This window comes from Oncorhynchus keta, chromosome 15 (assembly GCF_023373465.1).
Source record: "Oncorhynchus keta strain PuntledgeMale-10-30-2019 chromosome 15, Oket_V2, whole genome shotgun sequence".
Taxonomy (NCBI): Eukaryota; Metazoa; Chordata; class Actinopteri; order Salmoniformes; family Salmonidae; genus Oncorhynchus; species Oncorhynchus keta.
The window spans coordinates 27,551,561-27,576,185 of record NC_068435.1 but is presented as its reverse complement, the minus strand read 5'-3'; the positions used below and the strand labels follow the sequence as shown (position 1 = coordinate 27,576,185).

Genomic DNA, 24,625 nt, shown 5'->3' with positions numbered 1-24,625 from the left:
ATACTTGTGTGAGCCGCGATACTCACCAGAAAGCCTGAGGTGCTGTCCAATAAGCAGCGGACCCGGGCGATGAAACAGCGAGTCAGGAAAGAGGTGAGCTCTAGAGGAACACCGTCAGGCTCCAGGGCGTTAAAGAGACTGCTCATCACAAAGTCATCATCTACAGGACAGCCACAGCATTTCTGTTAGTACAACCTATGTAACAAATACAATACATTATATTTGTTTTGGTCTTCTAACCACCAATATTACTGTGAGAGGTTTTAGGATAGTATTACAAAGTACAAATTAAATACAGTATCCTTTCTTTCTGTCTGTGTCTTGTATACAATAACTAATGTACTAACCCTTGTGTCCCTCTTCAAAATGGTAATACATGGAAACTAATCTAAATGACAAGTTGCATGTGAAGATGAGGGGCTTTCCTGCAGTGTTTATCTGCTCCACAGAGTGACAGAGGTTATTATCTACACACCAGTTACTGTGGCCGAGTGCTGGTCCAGGGAGGCCCCCTGGGGCCCGGGGTTCATGGCCCAGTGGAGCTGTCTTCTGAACTCCTGCCGCTCCTCCACATGTATATAATCAAATACATTCTGATGCATCACATCCGTCTATGTGAGGGGATGAGAAGGGGGAACAAGTCACCAAACAACCAATTAACCCCCACATTAGGACTGTCGATTGTGTTTGGCCAACACAGTGACCTCCCCACTTAACCTGTGTCACGGTCGAGTGAAGCGAGTCTATGGTTACACGCCATGGTGGTATCTGGACAGACACCGTAAGTGTCAGCCTGCCGTGAACCCACTGAGAACTTAACGCTTCTGTTTTTCTGTTTCCCCCCACTGACCAGGAGGGAGCCTCCGGAGGGCCTTCTGTGACTGACGGAATTCACTCGGCATTCCTCTCCACCAGTTAGATCTACACGGGAGATCTGGGTTCTGTACACTTTTTCCATCTTTTTTTAAATCTTTTTTTTTGTAACAGAAAAGCTTAGAACTGGAGAAGAAGAAAAAGTCTGAATGTATGAAGAGTTTAACTGTTGGATCATTACTGAGTGCATCCAGGAATATCAAACTGCTTTGTTTGACTGTTTGCCAGTCAAAGATCTATAAATAGTAACTTAAATCAGTAAAACTGAGAAGTAGATAGTAAAAATGTTGAGTAATTACTAATGACTTCTCTACAATTTGTAACACGGATGGGTAATTGGTGACAACAGTTGTATCAGTGAGTCATGAGTTATGACTCCCTACAGTTTGCATTTATAACATGCAGTCTCGTCGGTCGGTGGGATAGTGGGAAGCCCTCCTCGCTGCCTTGTTTGTGCTTTGCGTGACACCAGAGCTGCTTACATGAGGACAGATGCAACGCTACCCTGATGAAATCCCAACCCACACTCGTAACTCCTCTTGTTTTTTTTCATCTCCAGCTGTACCCACTGTTCATAAAACGACAGGCTCCCAACTACAGTATTCAACCGTCCCAAATATATCTGCTTCTGTTGCACGCAATGCTTGCCTTCTGAAACGCCAATATTGTTGAACACACCATCTCAATTCCCATCAGAGAAGCGATCAACAGTCTCTTTTGTCTCCTTCCCATGTTAAAACCCAATGTTTAATGTGGCCCAATAGAAAGCTATTCACTCAAAAAGGACAGTTACAAATGTGTGAAGTAAACAAAGTAAGCTCTGTTTCCTTACAACTCATATTATCATTAAAATCCTGTGAATTACACAACTGGCTATTTTCAACTATTGACATGGTTGGTCATCTGTTTTATACAACCATATTTAGATTTCTGTTTTGTTTAGTTTATGACTAAAAGGGCATGGTTTTGCATTAAAAAACAATGTATACATTTTGTTGCATTTTTTTATTGTTGGTGGTTTTACTTTAAACCCGTTTTAAAATGCTGTACAATTTTTCCTCAGAATGTAATTTTTTATTAAAGGCTTGTACAATGGTACTGTATTTCAACTAATTTACGTTCATTATTTATCTTTTCCCCTCAATAATTAGGACCATTTTGATGAGTAATAATACACAATTTGAGAATACAAAGTGTTGTGATTATAACATACCTGATGAAAGCCCAGGTAGTCAACAATGGAGGTGGAGACGTAGAATATCAACCCATCTGTGCCCACCACCAAGGCAAAACCAGTCAAGGACTAGGAGACAAGAGACATGGATACATCTTTATACACAGAAACAGCATAGGGTCGTTCCATTTGATTTGAATAACTTTTTGACCGCGCCCCTTTTGATTTGAACGAAAATGTCTACACATATTTGCTCATGGTAGAAGTGATCAGAAAGTAACTTCTTTGACCTGAATTCCAAAACATTTAGGAGATAGACGTAATCAAAGTTGGTCCATTTTGCATACCCCACCCTACTATGAGACATCCCCGTCTTAATCACTTGAAAAAATAAATGGTTAAGTTTGATATCATTTAAAAGCTTACAAACAGGGTTGCCAAACCATTTTATAATTTCTTACAAAAAAAATAAAAAATGATGCCATTATCTAAAAACATGTTTTAAAAAAAAGAGGGTAGTCGATAAGCACAGATGAAGGATATCAAGGACCTGGAAAGATTATGTATGGAGGAATGGTCTAAGATCCCTCCCTCCCAGTGTGTTCTCCAATCTCATAAAACATTTTAGAAAAAGGCTCAGGGCCATTATCCTCACAAGGTGAGGTATTGAAAGGTTTTGAAAAAAAGGGGTGCCAATAATATTTTACACCTATTGTTGAAGAATGTATTTTATTACTAGATTGTATTTTATTACTTGTTAAATAAAACTTTCTCTTAGCAATTGTATTGTAATTTTCAAATACTTTTTCCATTTATACAGTCTTTTTTGCATTTCTTTATCAAGGGTTACAATCATTTTGGACCTGAATGTGCTAAGAGCACAGGGGACCAACTTCAATTGCACTTGATTGATGAGTAATTCATAGGTAAATGCTTTTCATACAACATCTCTTTTTCTGATAATGAATGGACATTAGAACAAAACATGACAAAAAAATGTGTTTTGGTACCTCCTGATATGAAGAGTAAAACAGGGAGAAAAGTGGAGGACACGCCATGCAGGGTTCCTCATTAACTTCTCTGTGTTGGCTGGAGCTGTTGTGTTTGACATTTGCGTGACTCTGGCATGCTCCTTGCTAGGCCTTGTCACCTCTGGTCTAATTCGAGTCAGCCCAGGTCAGCTGGGCCCCCTTTTCCCACTCTCTGGTGTAATACTGACTTAACAGTGTCACGATCTTCATTGAGCAGCATCATGGTCGGTTGTTTGGTGTCACGCTACTGAGGGAGGGAGATTTTCTAGCCGTTTGTGGCGAGGTGAGGGCGTGGTTCTGGGATGGAGAAGGTGGGGTTTAGGGGACGCAATGTCCTGTTCCTACACCCATCCTCCCAGCAGCTCCGCTGTGCCATGATATCATCAATACATATTCTATACCTCAAATAATAAATGCGGCTAAATTCAACTTTGTGGATTTTTTTCATTCAAGCTTTTATTTGCCATTTTTGCACTCCTTAATTTTAAAGAAATAACACAATCATGGCATGGTAGACTGCTTTCGCCAAGACTGATGACCCAGTCATTGCCGTTTCCCTGCCCCATCAGTGCTCTTTCATCTCATCGCTTATCAGTGCTCTCTTGGGAGGACAAACCACAGCCTGACCCTTCTGCTCCACTCTGTCTCACCTCCAGTAAGAGGTCACTCTCTACCACGCTGATGCTGGTCCCCGGGGTTCCAATGGGCAGGCTCTCTTTCCTGGTATCCTGGTGGTTCAAAGGCGGCTTCCTGATGTGCTTTCTGCATGGCTTCTCCTGGATGGCTGGATAAGAGGAAAAAGGACAAAACCTTCTCAGTGAGGGGACTAACAGGTTTTTTAGATGTATGATGAGTAATCAGTCGATTAGGGTCCACAATAATAATACAAATTCTCACAGTTTGTCTCATACTATGCACACTAACATGAACTCATTAGTCATTACATGCCACAACATGTCCGAGAGCGCTCTCTCTTTCTCCTACACACAGAGAGCGAGAGGGATAGAGAGAGAGACAAACAGTGTTGTACACCAACCTGGACTCACAGGTAGACGTTACATAGTAAATCTGGGACACTCAAATTAGTATATGTTACATATGGTATGTATTAATTTGTACTTGTCATCTATTTCGTATGGTATGTTACGAACTGCAATTCATACAATATGACACAAATTAACAATAGGTATGATATGTTAAGAATTCCTTTTTTTTATGGCTAATGTCAGCTAGGTAGCTAGGTGGCTAATGTTAGCTAGACTAGGGGTTATGGTTAGAGTTAAGGTTAGGGTTATGAGTTAGGTTAAAAGGTTAATTAATGTTAGGGTTAGGGGAAGGGTTATCTAAAATGGAAAGTAGTTGCAAAGTATCTAAAAAGTAGTAAGTAGTTGCAAAGTTGCTGATGAACTGAAATGCTACATTTTCCATGATGAGATTTGAACATGACACCTTTGGGTTGTTAGACGTTCGCGTTATACGCCCACCCTCCTTTTGCTTTTGCCTTAAATAACCTTCTGTCTAATGTAACTATACCAAACGTAACATATCATACTCATTGGAGTTTCCTGTATTTTTTATTTATTATGTTACGTCTAGTCTATGAGACCAGCATGTGTACACACACATGCTGTGGTGATATGTTCCTAAAGGGCTCATATTTTCAGTTTATGAAGCATATCCCTTTTTTTATAGTATTTCCAATCTACCTTTTTCTTCAAGCTATTATTAAATGGTATAGACCCTACATTCTGTGTCTGGAGAGAGGCAGTGTTTACACTCATCTCCCTGGGAACCACAGACGAAAGAGAGACAGTACAGTACTAGGCTGCCCCTAATCCACTGCTTCCCTGTGCTGTGGTATCACCTGGTTGGCCAGGGAGGGAGAGCACAGAGCAGAAGGGACTGTGCCCGGTCCCTGATGTCTGGCAGCCTTTGCGTGTTCACAGCACAAATTATATTCACCAGTCGCTTCCTGGACACCCCCTACATGACTAAACAAGGAAATCCATGTCAGGATCACCAGAGGGAAGCAGGAATGGAGAAAGAGAGAGAGGGAGTAGGAGTTGGCTGGCTGAGGCGACACTGTCACGCAACTAAACCATCTGTCAATCTCCTCCATATCCCTAACAGTGGGCTGGCGTCTGTTCAATCCATTGCGTGCAGGATGGCAAGCTACATAAGCCTGTAAAGAATTTCATAATAACAGCTGTTACATATTGATGACTGCTGGCCAACACAGAATTCTCTCCCTGAACATTAGGCCCACAATGCAATTGAAACAATATACATAGTAGATGACATAAATAATGCATACAGTACATCTGCATAGTATTACATACAAACATAGATTGTCAAGGTAATAACTATGACTGTGTGATATCCATGGCACTATTCCCAATAGAATTGTACAAAAATGATGTCCTTATGTTGATATACCTTATTGCATCAACCTTCTTTACTGAATGCCATGACAACTGCATTGGTAACAGCATGGATAACATGGAAATGCACTTTTAGGAGTGAGTTCATGAAGAGACCCACAAACACACACGCAAGCACACACAGACATGAGCACACACACACGCACGGTGGCAGGCACACACAATGAATGCATAGCTGTAGTAAAAGACCTCCAGGGGTGGTATGAAAAAAAAACTGAAACAGTAGTAAAAGCTATCAAGCTTTTGAAAATCGTGACAACAACTCCTCTTGTGGTCACGCACTTCCAGCCATTCCCTACGGGTCAGAAACAGCCAGCAAATCATTTTCTGGGGATTACTATTGACAACTTGATATTTTTAATAGAAAGCACATCCACTATCACTCCCAATGTACTATATGTTGAGGCTCACACATACAACAAAGATGTCACAACTGCTGTAAGGGCTATTATGAAGGGAACGTACATGTTTGCCCTACCTAAGATAATTATAACAGTACAAAGCATCTGAGCCTCAACTGGGAGAACCAGTGAATGAATGTAAGAGTATGTCCAGTTCGATTATAAGTGGTTGGACATTTCCAAATTTAGACAAACTGGTTGACAGTTTGACCATAAGAACACAATAGGGAGAAGTGCCTTTGTTACAGTCAATGATACTGGTATGCTTCAGTCACAGTGGATCCAGTGAAATGTAAAAAAGCTTCCTTTAATTGACTTGCCCGAAAATAAACTAAATGAGTCCTGCTTGATCATCCTTGAGATGTTTCTACAACTTGATTGGAGTCCACCTGGGGTAAATTCAATTGATTGGACATGATTTGTCACATTGATTGGTCATTTCCGGTGACAACTTGCAGACAGGCAGGGCTACCGACGTTAAGGCTAATCTGAAGATGATGCTGGCTAAAGCTAAAAATGGCGAGTGTAGAGAGTATAGAGATATTGTTATCCACGTCGGCACCAACGATGTTAGGATGAAACAGTCAGAGGTCACCAAGTGCAACATAGCTTCAGCGTGTAAATCAGCTAGAAAGATGTGTCAGCATCGAGTAATTGTCTCTGGCCCCCTCCCAGTTAGGGGGAGTGATGAGCTCTACAGCAGAGTCTCACAACTCAATCGCTGGTTGAAAACTGTTTTCTGCCCCTCCCAAAAGATAATTGGCCCTCTTTCTGGGACTCACCCAAAAACAGGACCAAGCCCGGCCTGCTGAGGAGTGACGGACTCCATCCTAGCTAGAGGGGTGCTCTCATCTTATCTACCAACCTAGACAGGGCTCTAACTCCTCTAGCTCCACAATGAAATAGGGTGCAGGCCAGGCAGCAAGCCTGCCAGTTTAGTGTAGTCTGCCACTAGCACAGTCAGTGTACTCAGCTCAGCTATCCCCATTGAGACCGTGTCTGTGCCTCGACCTAGGTTGGGCAAAACTAAACAAGGCGGTGTTCGCCTTAGCAATCTCATTAGAATAAAGACCTCCTCCATTCCTGCAAGAGATCGTGATACCTCACTTTAAATCTATTCATTTTTTTTTACCTTTATTTAACTAGGTTAAGAACAAATTCTTATTTTCAATGACAGCCTAGGAACAGTGGGTTAACTGCCTATTCAGGGGCAGAACAACAGATTTGTACCTTGTCAGCTCTGGGATTTGAACTTGCAACATTTCGGTTACCAGTCCAATGCTCTAACCATCAGGCTACCCTGCTGCCCCAAAATAGGGCTACTTAATGTTAGATCCCTCACTTCAAAGGCAGTTATAGTCAATTAACTAAAAACTGATCATGATCTTGATGTGATTGACCAGACTGAAACATGGCTTAAGCCTGATGAATTTACTGTGTTAAATGAGGCCTCACCTCCTGGTTATACTAGTGACCATATCCCCCGTGCATCCCGCAAAGGCAGAGGTGTTGCTAACATTTACAATAACAAAATTCAATTTACAACAAAAAAAATGACTTTTTCGTCTTTTGAGCTTCTAGTCATGAAATCTATGCAGCCTACTCAAGCACTTTTAATAGCTACTGTTTACAGGCCACCTGGGCCATATACAGCGTTCCTCACTGAGTTCCCTGAATTCCTATTGGACCTTGTAGTCATAGCAGATAATATTTTAAAAAATTGTGATTTTAATATTCACTTGGAAAAGTCCACAGATCCACTCCAAAAGGCTTTCGGAGCCATCATCGACTCAGTGGGTTTTGTCCAACATGTCTCTGGACCTACTCACTGTCACAGTCATACTCCGGACCTAGTTTTGTCACATGGAATAAATGTTGCGGATCTTAATGTTTTTCCTCATAATCCTGGACTATCGGACCACCATTTTATTACGTTTGCAATCACAACAAATCATCTGCTCAGACCCCAACCAAGGAGCATCAAAAGTCGTGCTATAAATTCTCAGACAACCCAAAGATTCCTTGATGCCCTTCCAGACTCCCTCTGCCTACCCAAGGACGTCAGAGGACAAAAATCAGTTAACCACCTAACTGAGGAACTCAATTCAACCTTGCGCAATACCCTAGATGCAGTTACACCCCTAAAAACTAAAAACATTTGTCATAAGAAACTAGCTCCCTGGTATACAGAAAATACCCGAGCTCTGAAGCAAGCTTCCAGAAAATTGGAACGGAAATGGCGCCACACCAAACTGGAAGTCTTCCGACTAGCTTGGAAAGACAGTATCGTGCAGTATCGAAGAACCCTCACTGCTGCTCGATCATCCTATTTTTCCAACTTAATTGAGGAAAATAAGAACAATCCTAAATTTATTTTTGATACTGTCGCAAAGCTAACTGAAAAGCAGCATTCCCCAAGAGAGGATGGCTTTCACTTCAGCAGTGATAAATTAAGGAACTTCTTTGAGGAAAAGATCATGATCATTAGAAAGCAAATTACGGACTCCTCTTTAAATCTGCGTATTCCTCCAAAACTCAGTTGTCCTGAGTCTGCACAACTCTGCCAGGACCTAGGATCAAGAGAGACACAAGTGTTTTAGTACTATATCTCTTGACACAATGATGAAAATAATCATGGCCTCTATAAACCTTCAAGCTGCATACTGGACCCTATTCCAACTAAACTACTGAAAGAGCTGCTTCCTGTGCTTGACCCTCATATGTTGAACATTATAAACGTCTCTCTATCCAACGGATGTGTACCCAACTCACTAAAAGTGGCAGTAATAAAGCCTCTCTTGAAAAAGCCAAACCTTGACCAAGAAAATATAAAAAACTATCGGCCTATATCGAATCTTCCATTCTTCTCAAAATTTTTAGAAAAAGCTGTTGCGCAGCAACTCACTGCCTTCCTGAAGACAAACAATGTATACAAAATGCTTCAGTCTGGTTTTAGACCCCATAATAGCACTGAGACTGCACTTGTGAAGGTGGTAAATTACCTTTTAATGGCGCCAGACCGAGGCTCTGCATCTGTCCTCGTGCACCTAGACCTTAGTGCTGCTTTTGATACCATCGATCACCACATTCTTTTGGAGAGATTGGAAACCCAAATTGGTCTACACGGACAAGTTCTGGCCTGGTTTAGATCTTATCTGTCGGAAAGATATCAGTTTGTCTCTGTGAATGGTTTGTCCTCTGACAAATCAACTGTACATTTTGGTGTTCCTCAAGGTTCCATTTTAGGACCACTATTGTTTTCACTATATATATTACGTCTTGAGGATGTCATTTGAAAACATAATGTTAACATTCACTGCTTTGCGGATGACACACAGCTGTACATTTCAATGAAACATGATGAAGCCCCAAAATTGCCCTCGCTAGAAGCCTGTGTTTCAGACATAAGGAAGTGGAAGGCTGCAAACGTTATACTTTTAAACTCAGACAAAACAGAGATGCTTGTTCTAGGTCCCAAGAAACAAAGAGATATTCTGTTGAATCTGACAATAAATCTTGATGGTTGTACAGTCATCTCAAATAAAACTGTGAAGGACCTCAGCGTTACTCTGGACCCTGATCTCTCTTTTGACGAACATACGGGCGGCAGCGTAGCTTAGTGGTTAGAGCGTTGGACTAGTAACCGGAAGGTTGCGAGTTCAAACCCCCGAGCTGACAAGGTACAAATCTGTCGTTCTGCCCCTGAACAGGCAGTTAACCCACTGTTCCCAGGCCGTCATTGAAAATAAGAATATGTTCTTAACTGACTTGCCTGGTTAAATAAAGGTACAATTTAAAAAAAAAAATATCAAGACTGTTTCAAGGACAGCTTTTTTCCATCTACATTGTAAAAATCAGAAACTTTTTGTCCAAAAATGATGCAGAAAAATTCATCCATGCTTTTGTTACTTCAAGGTTAGACTACTGTAATGTTCTACTTTCCGGCTACCCAGATAAAGCACTAAATAAACTTCAGTTAGTGCTAAATATGGCTGCTAGAATCCTGACTAGAACCAAAAAATGTGATCATATTATTCCAGTGCTAGCCTCCCTACACTGGCTTCCTGTTAAGGCAAGGGATGATTTCAAGGTTTTAATGCTAACCTACATAGGTTTGCTCCTACCTATCTTTACGATTTGTCCTGCTGTACATACCTACAGGTACGCTACAGTCACAAGACACAGGCCTCCTAATTGTCCCTAGAATTTCTAAGCAAACAGCTGGAGGCAGGGCTTTCTCCTATAGAGCTCCATTCTTCTGTAGCTCAGTTGGTAGAGCATGGCGCTTGTAACGCCAGGGTAGTGGGTTCGATCCCCGGGACCACCCATACGTAGAATGTATGCACACATGACTGTAAGTCGCTTTGGATAAAAGCGTCTGCTAAATGGCATATATTATTATTATTATTATTATGGAATGGTCTGCCTACCCATGTGAGAGACGCAGACTCGGTCTCAACCTTTAAGTCTTTACTGAAGACTCATCTCTTCAGTAGGTCATATGATTGAGTGTAGTCTGGCCCAGGAGTGTGAAGGTGAACGGAAAGGCTCTGGAGCAACAAACTGCCCTTGCTGTCTCTGCCTGGCCAGTTCCCCTCTCTCCACTGGGATTCTCTGCCTCAAACCCTATTACAGGGGCTGAGTCACTGGCTTACTGGTGCTCTTCCATGCCGTCCCTAGGAGGGGTGCGTCACTTGAGTGGGTTGAGTCACTGACGTTATATTCCTGTCTGGATTGGCGCCCCCCCTTGGGTTGTGCTTTGTGGGCTATACTTGGCCTTGTCTCAGGATGGTAAGTTGGTGGTTGAAGATATCCCTCTAGTGGTGTGGGCGCTGTGCTTTGGCAAAGTGGTGGGGTTATATCCTGCCTGTTCGGCCCTGTCCGGGGGTATCATCGGATGGGGCCACAGTGTCTCCTGACCCCTCCTGTCTCAGCCTCCAGTATTTATGCTGCAGTAGTTTGTGTCGGGGGGCTAGGGTCAGTCTGTTATATCTGGAGTACTTCTCCTGTCTTATCCGGTGTCCTGTGTGAATTTAAGTATGCTCTCTCTAATTCTCTCTTTCTTTCTCTCTTTCTTTCTCTCTCTCGGAGGACCTGAGCCCTAGGACCATGCCTCAGGACTAGCTGGCATGATGACTCCTTGCTGTCCCTAGTCCACCTGGCCGTGCTGCTGCTCTAGTGTTAACTGTTCTGCCTGCGGCTATGGAACACTGACCTGTTCACCGGACGTGCTACCTGTCCCAGACTTGCTGTTTTCAACTCTCTAGAGACAGCAGGAGAGGTAGAGATACTCTTAATGATCGGCTATGAAAAGCCAACTGACATTTACTCCTGAGGTGCTGACTTGTTGCACCCTCGACAACTACTGTGATTATTATGATTTGACCATGCTGGTCATTTATGAACTTTTGAACATCTTGGCCATGTTCTGATATAATCTCCACCCGGCACAGCCAGAAGAGGACTGGCCACCCCTCATAGCCTGGTTCCTCTCTAGGTTTCTTCCTAGGTTTTGGCCATTCTAGGGAGTTTTTCCTAGCCACCGTGCTTCTACACCTGCATTGCTTGCTGTTTGGGGTTTTAGGCTGGGTTTCTGTACAGCACTTTGAGATATTAGCTGATGTAAGAAGGGCTTTATAAATAAATTTGATTTGATTTGACTGTTGCCACCCCTCTTACTGCACCGAACAAAAATATAAACGCAATATGCAAAAACAATGAAGATTTTACTGAGTTACAGTTTATATATGGCAATCAGTCAATTGAAATAAATTATGCCATAGTCTATGGATTTCACATGAATGGGAATACATATATGCACATGTTGGTCACAGATACCTTTAAAAAAAGTTACGGGTGGGGATCAGAAAACCAGTCAGTATCTGGTGTGACCACCATCTGCCTCATAGAGTTGATCAGGCTGCTGATTGTGGCCTGTAGAATGTTGTCCGACTCAATGGCTGTGCGAAGTTGCTGAATATTGGTAGAACTGGATCACGCTGTCGTACATGTCGATCCAGAGCATTCCTAACATGCTCAATGGGTGACATGTCTGGTGAGTATGCAGGCCATGGAAGAACTGGGACAATTTCAGCTTTCAGGAATTGTGTGCAGATCGGTTGGACGTACTTCCAAATTCTCTTAAACGATGTTGGAGGTGGCTCATTGTAGAGAAATGAACACAATTCTCTGGCCACAGCTCTGGTGGACATTCCTGCAATCAGCATGCCAATTGCACGCTCCCTCAAAACTTCAGATTTCTGTGAAATTGTGTTGTGTGATAAAACTTCACATTTGACAGTGGCCTTTTATTGTCCCCAGCACAAGTTGCACCTTCGTAATGGTCAGCTTCAGCTTCACGTGTCATGTGGATGGATTATCTTGGCATATGAGAAATGCTCACTAACAGGGATATAAACAAATTTGGAAACAACATTTTAGAGCACATGGAACATTTCTGGGATCTTTTATTTCAGCTCATGAAACATTGAATCAACACTTTACATGTTGCGTTTATATTTTTGTTCAGTATAATTAACTAGGTATGCCTATTATCATCAACTGAATAGTACATGGGGTGTTCACTCGATGTTCAAGATAAGCCATGTCACCTGTGACAATACACAGACTCAATTTAACACACACCAATGTGTTTTACAATGGAATCCACTAAAGGGGCTCTGGTTTATAACCACATCATAGCATCAATTACTCTCACAAGACTGAAGCCTTTACAGTACATTCATTGAATCTCCTGGATGCTATTTTCTCTACTCCACATAGTCTATTCTCTCTATTTGACATGATTGAAGTAGATAGAGTTGACTCCATCAGTCTGCCTGTGACATGGTATTTCTAATGAATGCTCCCTCCAGAGTCCATGGTTATCCGACTCATCGCAGTGATTCCTCATGAGGGCGAATCAGCACGCTAATCCATACCATGATGTCACAATCACATGCTCCAGTTGAAGGTTTGGCCCTCCATCCTCAACACAAACAGCAGCTTTCATCACGCAAGCCTGAAGAGGGGGGTGTTGCTGCTGGATGGATCCACCACCACCACTATACATCACCTCTGATGTCACAAAACAGAGACGATCTCATCCAGACAGCAATCACGCAGAGGCATACACCTTCTAGTGGGGGAGGGGGAGAGAGAGGGAAGCAGGGAAGCAGGGATGCGGCACTGTGGAGGGAAAGGAATGACCGACTTGAGATGGAACCATCAGCCGTCTACCACCAGTCACATCACCAGTCCTTCCTTCTGTTCTGTCATTCACTCCCAGGCTGTGGGGAGTACGCACTGACAAACAACTACTACTTAGGACTTTAGAATAGCGTGGCATTTAAGTTAAACCACTGTAGCTGGCAGTAGCATCCATGTTAATGTAGCCAATGGCATCTAGTGACTGGTACGAGACGAGGTGAGGTGATCAATTTAAATAAATACCTGAAACTGAACTTTCAGATAGCAGCATTGCTTCCGCCCTGGAGAACAGGGAACAGTACATATTTCCTCTTCACGCCGTTGGCTGTGTTTGTGAAAGTCTGTCAACCTTTTATGATGTGTTCAACTCTGTTTTGGGAGAGGCGGTTTTGACACCGTATTTTGGTTGTGTGGACTTAGGAAGGGTATAAAGGTATACGCTTTTAACATTGTAATGTGAATCGAATCTATTTGAAAATGTTGAGTATTTAATCAAGTATACAAGTTTTGATATTGATATTTTGTAAATGAGCCGGGGTTATAATTGTTTAAATGTGATCCGGAGAAGCCTTTGGCTGCCCTTACTGTGTCATTTGTTTGTGTCCCTTACATTAAGTAGGTAGGATTTGGTATGTTGGCTATTCTGCCCAAGCAAATTATCTGGTATTTCAGGCAAAAGATTTTGGGTTGCCTTATCGGTCAGATTAGTAAAAAAATAAATGTTTGTTTGTCCACATGTTTATTTTGTTACCACTTCCCTATAGACCTCCACGGCTGGCTGTTCTTAGGAGGGAACTGTTTAGTGAGACAGCAGAGGCGCCGGAGGGGGAGTGTTGCCGTTTAACAGGCTCCTAACCAACTGTGCTATTTTGTTTGTTTTTTCACATTTTTTGTAACTCATTTTGTAGATAATGTTGCTGCAACCGTTGCTGCTACCGTCTCTTATGACCGAAAAGAGCTTCTGGACATCAGAATAGCGACCTTGAACTGGACTAAGATTTTTTATTAAATGAGTCCGATACGAAGGATATACTGCTTTGTCAAGACAAGGCCCAAATCCCGTCATTCGCGTGAAGAAAAGATGGAAATACAGGGGGCAGAGGTCTGGGTGCCTTGTGAGAATTCGTTGGCAAGTGAGAAAAGCACCACTACCCTCCGTATTATTGGCCAACGTGCAATCATTGGGAAAAAATTTGACAATCTATGATTAAGACTATCCTACCTATGGGACATTAAAAACTGTATATTGTGTTTCACCGAGACTTGGCTGAACGACGACACGGATAATATAGAGCTGGCTGATTTCTGTTTTTCGGCAGGACAGAGCAGCTACGTCTGGTAAGATGAGGGGTGGGGGTGTGTGTCTATTTGTCAATAACTTGTGGTGCACAATGTCTAATATTAAAGAAGTCTCGAGGTATTGATTGACTGAGGTAGAATACCTCATGATAAGCTGTAGACCACACTATCTACCAATAGAGTTCACATCTATATCAGTCATAGCTGTCTATTTACCACCACAAACCGATGCTGGCACTAAAACCGCACTCAACGAGCTATATAAGGTCATAAGCAAACAAGAAAATGCTCATCCAGAAGCGGCGCTCCTAGTGGCCGGGGACTATAATGCAGGCAAACTTAAATCTGTTTTACCTCATTTCTACCAGTATGTCACACGTTGAAAAAAAAAACTCTAAACCACCTTTACTCCACACACAGAAACGCATACAAAGCTTGCCCTCCATTTGGCAAATCTGACCATAATTCTATCCTCCTGATTCCTGCTTACAAGCAAAAACTACAGCAGGAAGTACAAATGACTTGCTCAATACAGAAGTAGTCAGATGACGCGGATGCTATGCTACAGGACTGTTTTGCTAGCACAGACTAATATGTTCCGGGATTCATCCAATGGCATTAAGAAGTATATCACCTCAGTCACCGGCTTCATCCATAAGTACATTGACGACGTCGTCCCCACAGTGACCGTACATTTCCCAAACAGAATCCATGGCAACATCAGGCAACATCCGCACCGAGCTAAAGGCTAGAGCTTGTGCTTTCAAGGAGCAGGCCACTAATCTGGACGCTTATAGGAAATTCCACTATGTCCTCAGACAAACCATCAAACAGGCAAATCGTAAATACAGAACTAAGATTGAATTCTACTACCCCCGGCTCTGACACGCGTTGGATTACGGACTACAAATGGAAACCCAGCAGCGATCTGCCCAGTGACACGAGCCTACCAGACGAGCTAAATGCCTTTTATGCTTTGAGGCTAGCAACACTGAAGCATCCATGAGAGCACCAGCTGTTCTGGATGACTGTGTGATCAGGCTCTCCATAGCCGTTGTGAGCAAGACCTTTAATAAACAGGTCAACATTCACAAAGCCGTGGGCCAGACGGATTACCAGGACGTGCACTCAAAGCATGCATGGACCAACTGGAAAATATCTTAACTGACATTTTCAACCTCTCCCTAGCCGAGTCTGTAATACCTACATGTTTCAAACACCACCATAGTCCCTGTGCCCAAGATAGCGAAGGTAACCTGCCTAAATAATTACCACCCCTTAGCACTCACGTCGGTAGCCATGAAGTACTTTGAAAGGCTGGTCATGGCTCACATCAACACCATCATGCCAGAAACCCTAGACCCACTCCAATCTCTATTGCATTCCACCCTGCCCTTTCACACCTGGACTAAAGGAACACCTATGTGAGAATGCTATTCCTTGACTACAGCTCTGCGTTCAACACTATAGTGCCCTCAAAGCTCACACTAAGCTAAGGACCCTGGGACTAAACACCTCCCTCTGCAACTGAATCCTGGACTTCCTGACGGCCGCACACAGGTGGTAAGGGTAGGTAACAACACATCCACCACACTAATCCTCAACACTGGGACCCATCAGGGGTGCGTGCTTAGTCCCCTCCTGTACTCGCTGTTCACCCACGACTGTGTGGCCAAGCACGACTCCAACACAATCATTACGTTTGCTGACGACACAACAGTGGTAGGCCTGATCACCATCAACGATGAGACAGCCTATGGGGAGGAGGTCAGAGACCTGGCAGTGTGGTGCCAGGACAACAACCTCTCAATGTGAGCAAGATAAAGGAGCTGGTCATGCACTATAAGAAAAGTAGGGCTGTACAGCCCCCATTAATATTGACGGAACGAAGAGGAGCGAGAGTTTCAAGTTCCTTGGTGTCCACATCAGCAACAAACTATCATGATCCAAAAAAAACAAGACAGTTGTAGAGGACACGAAAACACCATTTCCTGCTCAGGAGACTGAAAAGATTTTGCATGGGTCCCCAGATCCTCAAAAAGTTCTACAGCTGCACCATCGAGGGGATCCTGACCGGTTGCATTACCACCTCGTATGGCAACTACTCGGCATCTGATCAAAAGGCGCTACAGAGGGTAGTGCGTACGGCCCAGTACATCACTGGTCCAAGCTTCCTGCCATCCAGGACCTATATACTAGGCGGTGTCAGAGGAAGCCCCAAAAAAATTGGCAATGACACCAGTCCCCCAAGTCAAAGACTGTTCTCTCTGCTACCGAACGGCAAGCGGTACTGGAGCGCCAAGTCTAGGACCAAAAGGCTGAACAACTAAACTAATCAAATGGCCACCTGGACTATTTACATTGAACTCCGTTCCCCATTTGTTTTTGCACTGCTGCTACTCGCTGTTTATTATCTATGCATAGTCACTTTACAAATTACCTCAATTAACCCGTACCCCCACACATTGGCTCGGTACCGGTACCCCTGTATATAGCCTCGTTATTGTTATGTTATTGTTATTTCTTGTGTTACCTATTGATTGATTCGATTTTTTAAAACTTGAGTTTATTTAGCATATATTTTATTAACTCTATTTCTTGACCTGCATTGTTGGTTAAGGGCTTGCAAGTAAGCATTTCACAGTATTCAGCACATGTGACAAATACAATTTGACTTGATTTGTTCAACTGTATGAATTATATTTATTGCCTCTTATCTTTAATAAACCTTGGTTTATATAGTTAAGTCTGTCATTTATTTGACAGACCTGTGTTTAAACTTCCCTTGTGTATAAACAAGATGGCGTAGTACAGTTTACATTAATGTTGATGTGATGCTGCCTAGGAGGACATAGGAGGAAAACTGTGTTAGGAATCGCCAGTCTGAACACAGTCTTAAGAGGTACAGTATCTATGACCGGATGTTCTGCTCTTAGTTGCCAAAATGATGCCCCTATGGTGACTATTGACTTGTGGCGGTCACTGCTACACTGTCAGACTCTCAGCAAAAAAACAAAAAAGGACAAAGGCAATTGTACACAGACCATAAAAATTGAGGAATTGTTATTAGTGAACCAGACTTAATTCAATTGAACGTTAACATGGTGAGACGGTTGAGGTCAAACTAAAAACGTGAGAATACAAACAACCCATTTAAAAGATGTTCAAACCCAGTTTGGATCCCACAGTTTCTGTGCCAGGCCTTGGTGACATTTTGACTACAGTATGTCTGAAAAACAATACCGTTCTTTATATCTTAACACTGAAGCTGATGTAAGATTCTCTGTTCTGTGTGGTTTGCTGTAACAGAGGCAGCCTAGATGAGACCCACTAGCTTTGACTGAGTCATTGCTGACCAGAGTGAACACCCCAGGATACTTCAAAGCTACCTAGTGATATAAGAGTAAATCCTTCTCCGTTGCGTGCGGGATGTGCAGGCGGCTCTGGCTCCCACTCACCTCCCGCCTGGCTCTGAGCGTGCTCGCTCTCATTAGCATCCCAACACTACTCTGTGGTGTGCAGCACCACTCCACATCAGGCCCTGACAGGGTCAATGAGGCCTGAACACTTCAGGTTAAAAGCCTACTGTGCGACAGACCCAATAGTGTTCAGACATTTTAATCTGTCACCCTCAAACACTTCCATACTTAATGCATGTGCTGTGTTTCAAGCCCAAATGGACAGAATGTCACATCTGACAATGGCTCATATACACACACAAATACACTGTACATAACATAATTTACAAACAAAATCCACCAAATGGATCCAGTGCAGCCTTCAGCGCTTGACTAGAAAAACATGGAGGGGAGAATCCTTAAAGCTGTGGTCTATAATGAAAGCAGATGTCTGCTTCTTCATGTGTTGGCATGGAACAAATGAAAACATATAAAACCCCATAAACTAAGCTTCATTCCTATAGGGGAATGCTGCATATCCAACTACCTCATCTCTTTAGATAAAGAGTCAAAGACAACATGTTTACAGTTATACAGCCATTGTTATAAAATTGTTGTAAAAGTGAGTTCAGTTTAGGGACTGTCAAATGAAATTCCTACAGGTTATTGTAAAAATACATAGAGGGCCACTTCAAGTAATATTCCTGAACTGAAAAGCCACATTTGCATAGTTAATTGTTTATTTCAACAACATATGTGGTTTTAGGGAGTTTTTTTTCCCACAGAATAAGGTTTGTCCAAATACACATTCCTGTCTGGGCTGATGCAATACGTAACAGTCTGACATGATAGATAGACCTGCAGTATGAAATCTACACTAACTCTATCATTTGGTAGCCTAGGGGTGGCAGGTAGCCTAGTGGTTAGAGCGTTGGGCCAGTAATCAAAAAGGTTGCTGGTTTGAATCCCTGAGCCGACGAGGTGAGAAATATGCCTAGGTGCTCTTGAGCAAGGCATGTAACCCGAATTGCTCCTGTAAATCACTCTGGATAAGAGCATCTGCTAAATAATGCAGTTTTGCTGTTGTTGATGGGTGAATGGATGCTAATCAAACCCAGACAGACTCCATTACATTTACAACCAGATGTGTACTTATGCCGTGAAAATAGTGTCTTAGGGAATGGAATGACAACACTGCCAAATATTCTGGTTCATGTTCTTTCTTCATAATATCAAAAACATGAGAATTACAAACCCAATCTCAGATGTACACTGTCTGTATCTGCCTGTCTACAATGATGATTATCATTGGCAATTTGAAAATGTTTATAAGAAGGTCACTGACTGGCTCTAGAGGACCATCTCTCAGCCTGGTCTATTGAAAAGGTTCAGCAGGTCATTCCTCAGTACTGTATGCAGAGACCCAAGGACAGGGAGGGTCAAGGCCAGAGTCCTGCAGGATATCTCTCCTTGTAACACCGTCCTCCTGGGCATGAGGGATGGGACCTCTCTGACATGGAGAATATCTCTCGCCATCGCAGGGATCTGCTGGCCATGATGGAATGCCCTCTTCTCTCCATGACAACTGTCAATCACTCCCGTCAGTATCTATGGTGATTGGACTGACACGGACAATCATAATGGCTCATTACCTCTAAATATTGCAGAAAGCCTGTGGCCTACATGATGAGATTATTATGGACAAAAGAGCGAGATTTGACGATCATGTCACCAGAATAGAACACTCAATATTTATTGGAAAAGAGCATCAAACTCATCACCTTGCACTTTCACCACACTGTGAAGTTCATCATCATTTATTTAATCTGTAGCCTAATAAACTGTAGGCTATGATTTCCCAAGTCATAGAGGGAGTACAACAAAACACATCATCGCGTGACTCCAAGTGTTCTTCAATATGATTGTTTTCTATCAATATTTGCGCATAAAAGCATTTCCACTGACATTGATTGCATAATAAATATTACTGACACAAAAAGACACATGTTTTATTTCACCTTTACCAGGTAGGATAGTTGAGAACAAGTTCTCATTTGCAACTGCGACCTGGCCAAGATAAAGCAAAGCAGTATGACACATACAACAACACAGAGTTACACATGGAATAAACAAACATACAATCAATAATACAACAGAAAAATCTATATACAGCATGTGCAAATGAGGTAGGATAAGGGAGGTAAGGTAATAAATAGGCCAAGGTGGCAAAGTAATTACAATATAGCAATTAAACACTGGAATGGTAGGATGTGCAGAAGATGAATGTGCAAGTTGAGATACTGGGGTGCAAAGGAGCAAGATAAATAAATAAATACAGTATGGGGATGAGGTAGATTGGATGGGCTATTTACAGATGAGCTATGTACAGGTGCAGTGATCTGTGAGCTGCTCTGGCAGCTGGTGCTTAAAGCTAGTGAGGGAGGTAAGAGTCTCCAGCTTCAGAGATTTTTGCAGGTCGTTCCAGTCATTGGCAGCAGAGAACGGCCAAAGGAAGAATTGGCTTTGGGGGTGACCAGTTAGATATACCTGTTGGAGCGCGTGCTACGGGTGGGTGCTGCTATCGTGACCAGTGAGCTGAGATAAGGCGGGGCTTTACCTAGCAGAAACTTGTAGATGACCTTGTTTAGTGTATTTTGTTTTGTCTACATTTGGAAAGATTACAGACAAATGTTATGTTTCCGTCAGTCCTGTCATTATCCGACATGTACTTTAATTCCATAAAAAGGTTTGATGCAAACTTGGTTAATGTGGTTCCAAGGAAATCATTTTATTCCATTGACATTGAATCAAGGAGAGCAACTGAAACCTGTCCCAAAATACTGCTACTAACAAAAATATTCCTTTGTGGGTTTTGGAAGGATTAGTGATCTAATTTGCTTATGTAATCAGATTTTGAGCAATAGCCAAAATATCAACTATCCAAATGCAGAATTACCCAAATGATCTACCCTTAATTCCATTCCACTTTCTGAATCAGTCCTTTAGAATTCCGGATCAGCTGCACTTTCATTTCCCTCTGTGTTGTTCCATTAAATCCATTAATTAAGGTCACTCTTGGTTGTCTAGAGCTTAATTGAAAGGAAAAACAAAAACACTACAGACACTAGGCCCTCTATGGAATGGGTTTGACACCTCTGCATTACAGTGACGCTCAAGGCCACCCGAAGGGCGCAGCCGTCTAATGCATTGTATCGCCGTGCTAGAGGCGTTACTACAGACCCGGGTCATTCCCGGCTGTGCCACTACCGGCCGTTGGCGGGAGTCCCATAGGACTGCTCACAATTGGCCTAGCCTCGTCCGGGTTAGGGGAGGGTTTGGCCGGGCGGGCTTTACTTGGCTCATCACGCCCTAGCGACTCCTTGTGGCGGGCAAGGTGCCTGAAGGCTAACCCCGGTCACCAGTTGAACGGTGTTTCCTTCCTCCGATTGATGCAGCTGGCTTCCGGTTTAAGCTCCCGAGCCCGTTGGGGAGTTGCAGCAATTAGACACGATCGTAAAATACAAAAAAATGATACAAAAACAAATAAAAGTGACGCTCCAGAACTTTTGTATCATTTTTGCCAGTCATTTTGTAAGTGATGCTCTCAAGCCAAAATGGGTCCTCTTTTTTGTGTGCTACGTCATCCAATTGTGCACTACCTCCTCCATTTCGTATGACATGTTATGTCCTTTTTTTGGCCAATTTGTATGTTATGTTAGAAATCCAATTTGAACAATATGTTACGAATTTGTTGTATTTAAGATCCCAAACAGCATCTTTAACTATTTATAAAGGCATTGTTATAGGTTTCATGTTTGAGAGACACCAATTGCATAAAAGCTAAGTGATATCATGGCAGTCCTAAAGAAGAGCTGAAAATAATCTTATGACCAATCTCGGATTATGTAATCTTCAAACATATGGCTACCTAGTCTAGCTAAGACCTATCTCCTGAAGTCCTTCTGACTTCAGAGTCTGGAATGGCTCTTCGATGTTGTCAGAACAATGCATCGATAATGAAGGGGGCTGTGCTTATACTGGTTGGCTATTTCTGTGTCTCACTCAAATCAAATCAAATTGGATTTGTCACATACACTTGTTTAGCCGATGTTATTGGGGGTGTAGCGAAATGCTTGTGTGTAAGGGGTGCCTCACTGGTGGCAGAGAAGTCAGACGCAGGAGAGTAGAACCGGGTAATAACCGGAGCAGTTTAATATACAAAACCACCGGCATCCAGAATAACAACGTGGGTACAAAACCTGTCGGGCACCAGACAACAATGTGCACAAGCACTTACAACAAACAATTCCGCACAAAGACATGGGGGGAACAGAGGGTTAAATACACAACACTTAATGAGGGAATGAAAACCAGGTGTGTGGGAAAACAAGACAAAACAAATGTAAAATTAAAAATGGATCGGCGATGGCTAGAAGACCGGTGACGTCGACCGCCGAACACCGCCCGAACAAGGAGAGGAACCGACTTCGGCAGAAGTCATGACATTGTGTTTCTAGCTCTAAGAGTGCAGTAATATCTAACAGTAATACCTAACAATTTCACAGCAATACACACAAATCTCAAGTAAAGGAATGGAATTAAGAATATATAAATATTGGGTGAGCAATGACAGAGTGGCATAGACTTAGATACAGTAGAATAGGATAGAATACAGTATATTCATATGAGATGAGCAATGCAAAATATGTAAACTTTCTTAAAGTGACCAGTGTTCCATTATTAAAGTGGCCAATGATTCCAAGTCTATGTACAGTGGGGAGAACAGGTATTTGATACACTGCCGATTTTGCAGGTTTTCCTACTTACAAAGCTGTCATTATCATAGGTACACTTCAACTGTGAGAGACGGAATCTAAAACAAAAATCCAGAAAATCACATTGTATGATTTTTAAGTAATTCATTTGCATTTTATTGCATGACAGAAGTATTTGATACATCAGAAAAGCAGAACTTAATATTTGGCACAGAAACCTTTGTTTGCAATTACAGAGATCATATGTTTCCTGTAGTTCTTGACCAGGTTTGCACATACTGCAGCAGGGATTTTGGCCCACTCCTCCATACAGACCTTCTCCAGATCCTTCATGTTTCGGAGCTGTCGCTGGGCAATATGGACTTTCAGCTCCCTCCAAAGATGTTCTATTGGGTTCAGGTCTGGAGACTGGCTAGGCCACTCCTGGACCTTGAGATGCTTCTTACGGAGCCACTCCTTAGTTGCCCTGGCTGTGTGTTCTCGGGTGGTTGTCATGCTGGAAGACCCAGCCACAACCCATCTTCAATGCTCTTACTGAGGGAAGGAGGTTGTAGGCCAAGATCTCGCGATACCTGGCCACATCCAACCTCCCCTCAATACAGTGCAGTTGTCCTGTCCCCTTTGCAGAAAAGCATCCCCAAAGAATGATGTTTCCACCTCCATGCTTCACGGTTGGGATGGTGTTCTTGGGGTTGTACTCATCCTTCTTCTTCCTCCAAACACGGTGAGTGGAGTTTAGACCAAAAAGCTCTATTTTTGTCTCATCAGACCACATGACCTTCTCCCATTCCTCCTCTGGAACATCCAGATGGTCATTGGCAAACTTGAGACGGACCTGGACATGCGCTGGCTTGAGCAGGGGGACCTTGCGTGCGCTGCAGGATTTCAATCCATGACGGCGTAGTGTGTTACTAATGGTTTTCTTTGAGACTGTGGTCCCAGCTCTCTTCAGGTCATTGACCAGGTCCTACAGTGTAGTTCTGGGCTGATCCCTCACCTTCCTCATGATCATTGATGCCCCACGAGGTGAGATCTTGCATGGAGCCCCAGACCAAGGGTGATTGACCGTCATCTTGAACTTCTTCCATTTTCTAATAATTACGGCAACAGTTGTTGCCTTCTCACCAAGCTGCTTGCCTATTGTCCTGTAGCCCATCCCAGCCTTGTGCAGGTCTACAATTTTATCCCCGATGTCCTTACACAGCTCTCTGGTCTTGGCCATTGTGGCGAGGTTGGAGTCTGTTTGATTGAGTGTGTGGACAGGTGTCTTTTATACAGGTAAAGAGTTCAAACAGGTGCAGTTAATACAGGTAATGAGTGGAGAACAGGAGGGCTTCTTAAAGAAAAACTAACAGGTCTGTGAGAGCCATAATTCTTACTGGTTGGTTGGTGATGAAATACTTATGTCATGCAATAAAATGCAAATTAATTACTTAAAAATCATACAATGTGATTTTCTGGATTTTTGATTTTTGTGAAGTGATGATATGATACAGATTACAGACCTCTACATGCTTTGTAAGTAGGAAAACCTGCAAAATCGGCAGTGTGTCAAATACTTGTTCTCCTCACTGTATATGCAGCCTCTAATGTGCGAGTGGTGGCTATTTAACAGAATTGAACAGTTTGATGACCTTGAGAAGCTGTTTTTCAGCCTCTCAGTCCCAGCATTGATGTACCTGTACTGACCTCGCCTTCTGGATGATAGCGAGGTGAACAGGCAGTGGCTTGGGTTGTTGTTGTCCTTGAGGATCTTTTTGGCCTTCCTGTGACATTGTGTACTGTAAGGGGTGCTCCCTCTGCTGTTTCCTGAAGTCCACGATCAACTCCTTTGTTCTGTTAACGTTGAGTGAGAGGTTATTTTCCTGGCACCACACTTCCAGGGCCCTTATATCCTCCCTGTAGGCTGTCTCGTCATTGTTGATAATCAGGCTTACTACTGTTGTGTCGTCTTCAAACTTGATGATTGAGTTGGAGGCATGCGAGGCCATGCAGTCATGGGTGAACAAGGAGTACAGGAGGGG

At 42.8% G+C, this 24,625-nt stretch overlaps 1 protein-coding gene across 2 annotated transcripts in view; it reads right to left on the bottom strand.

The window, feature by feature from the left end:
- Positions 1 to 24,625, bottom strand: part of LOC118394706 (uncharacterized) — a 44,670-nt gene that overhangs the window by 3,751 nt on the left and 16,294 nt on the right. For both annotated transcript variants that reach the window (XM_035788183.2, XM_035788184.2), the window contains exons 4-7: positions 3,729 to 3,862; positions 2,087 to 2,176; positions 476 to 611; positions 27 to 160 (exon numbers count right to left, since the gene is read on the bottom strand). In XM_035788183.2, the coding sequence (XP_035644076.1) occupies positions 27 to 160; positions 476 to 611; positions 2,087 to 2,176; positions 3,729 to 3,862 (494 nt within the window). The remainder of the gene's footprint in view (positions 1 to 26; positions 161 to 475; positions 612 to 2,086; positions 2,177 to 3,728; positions 3,863 to 24,625) is intronic.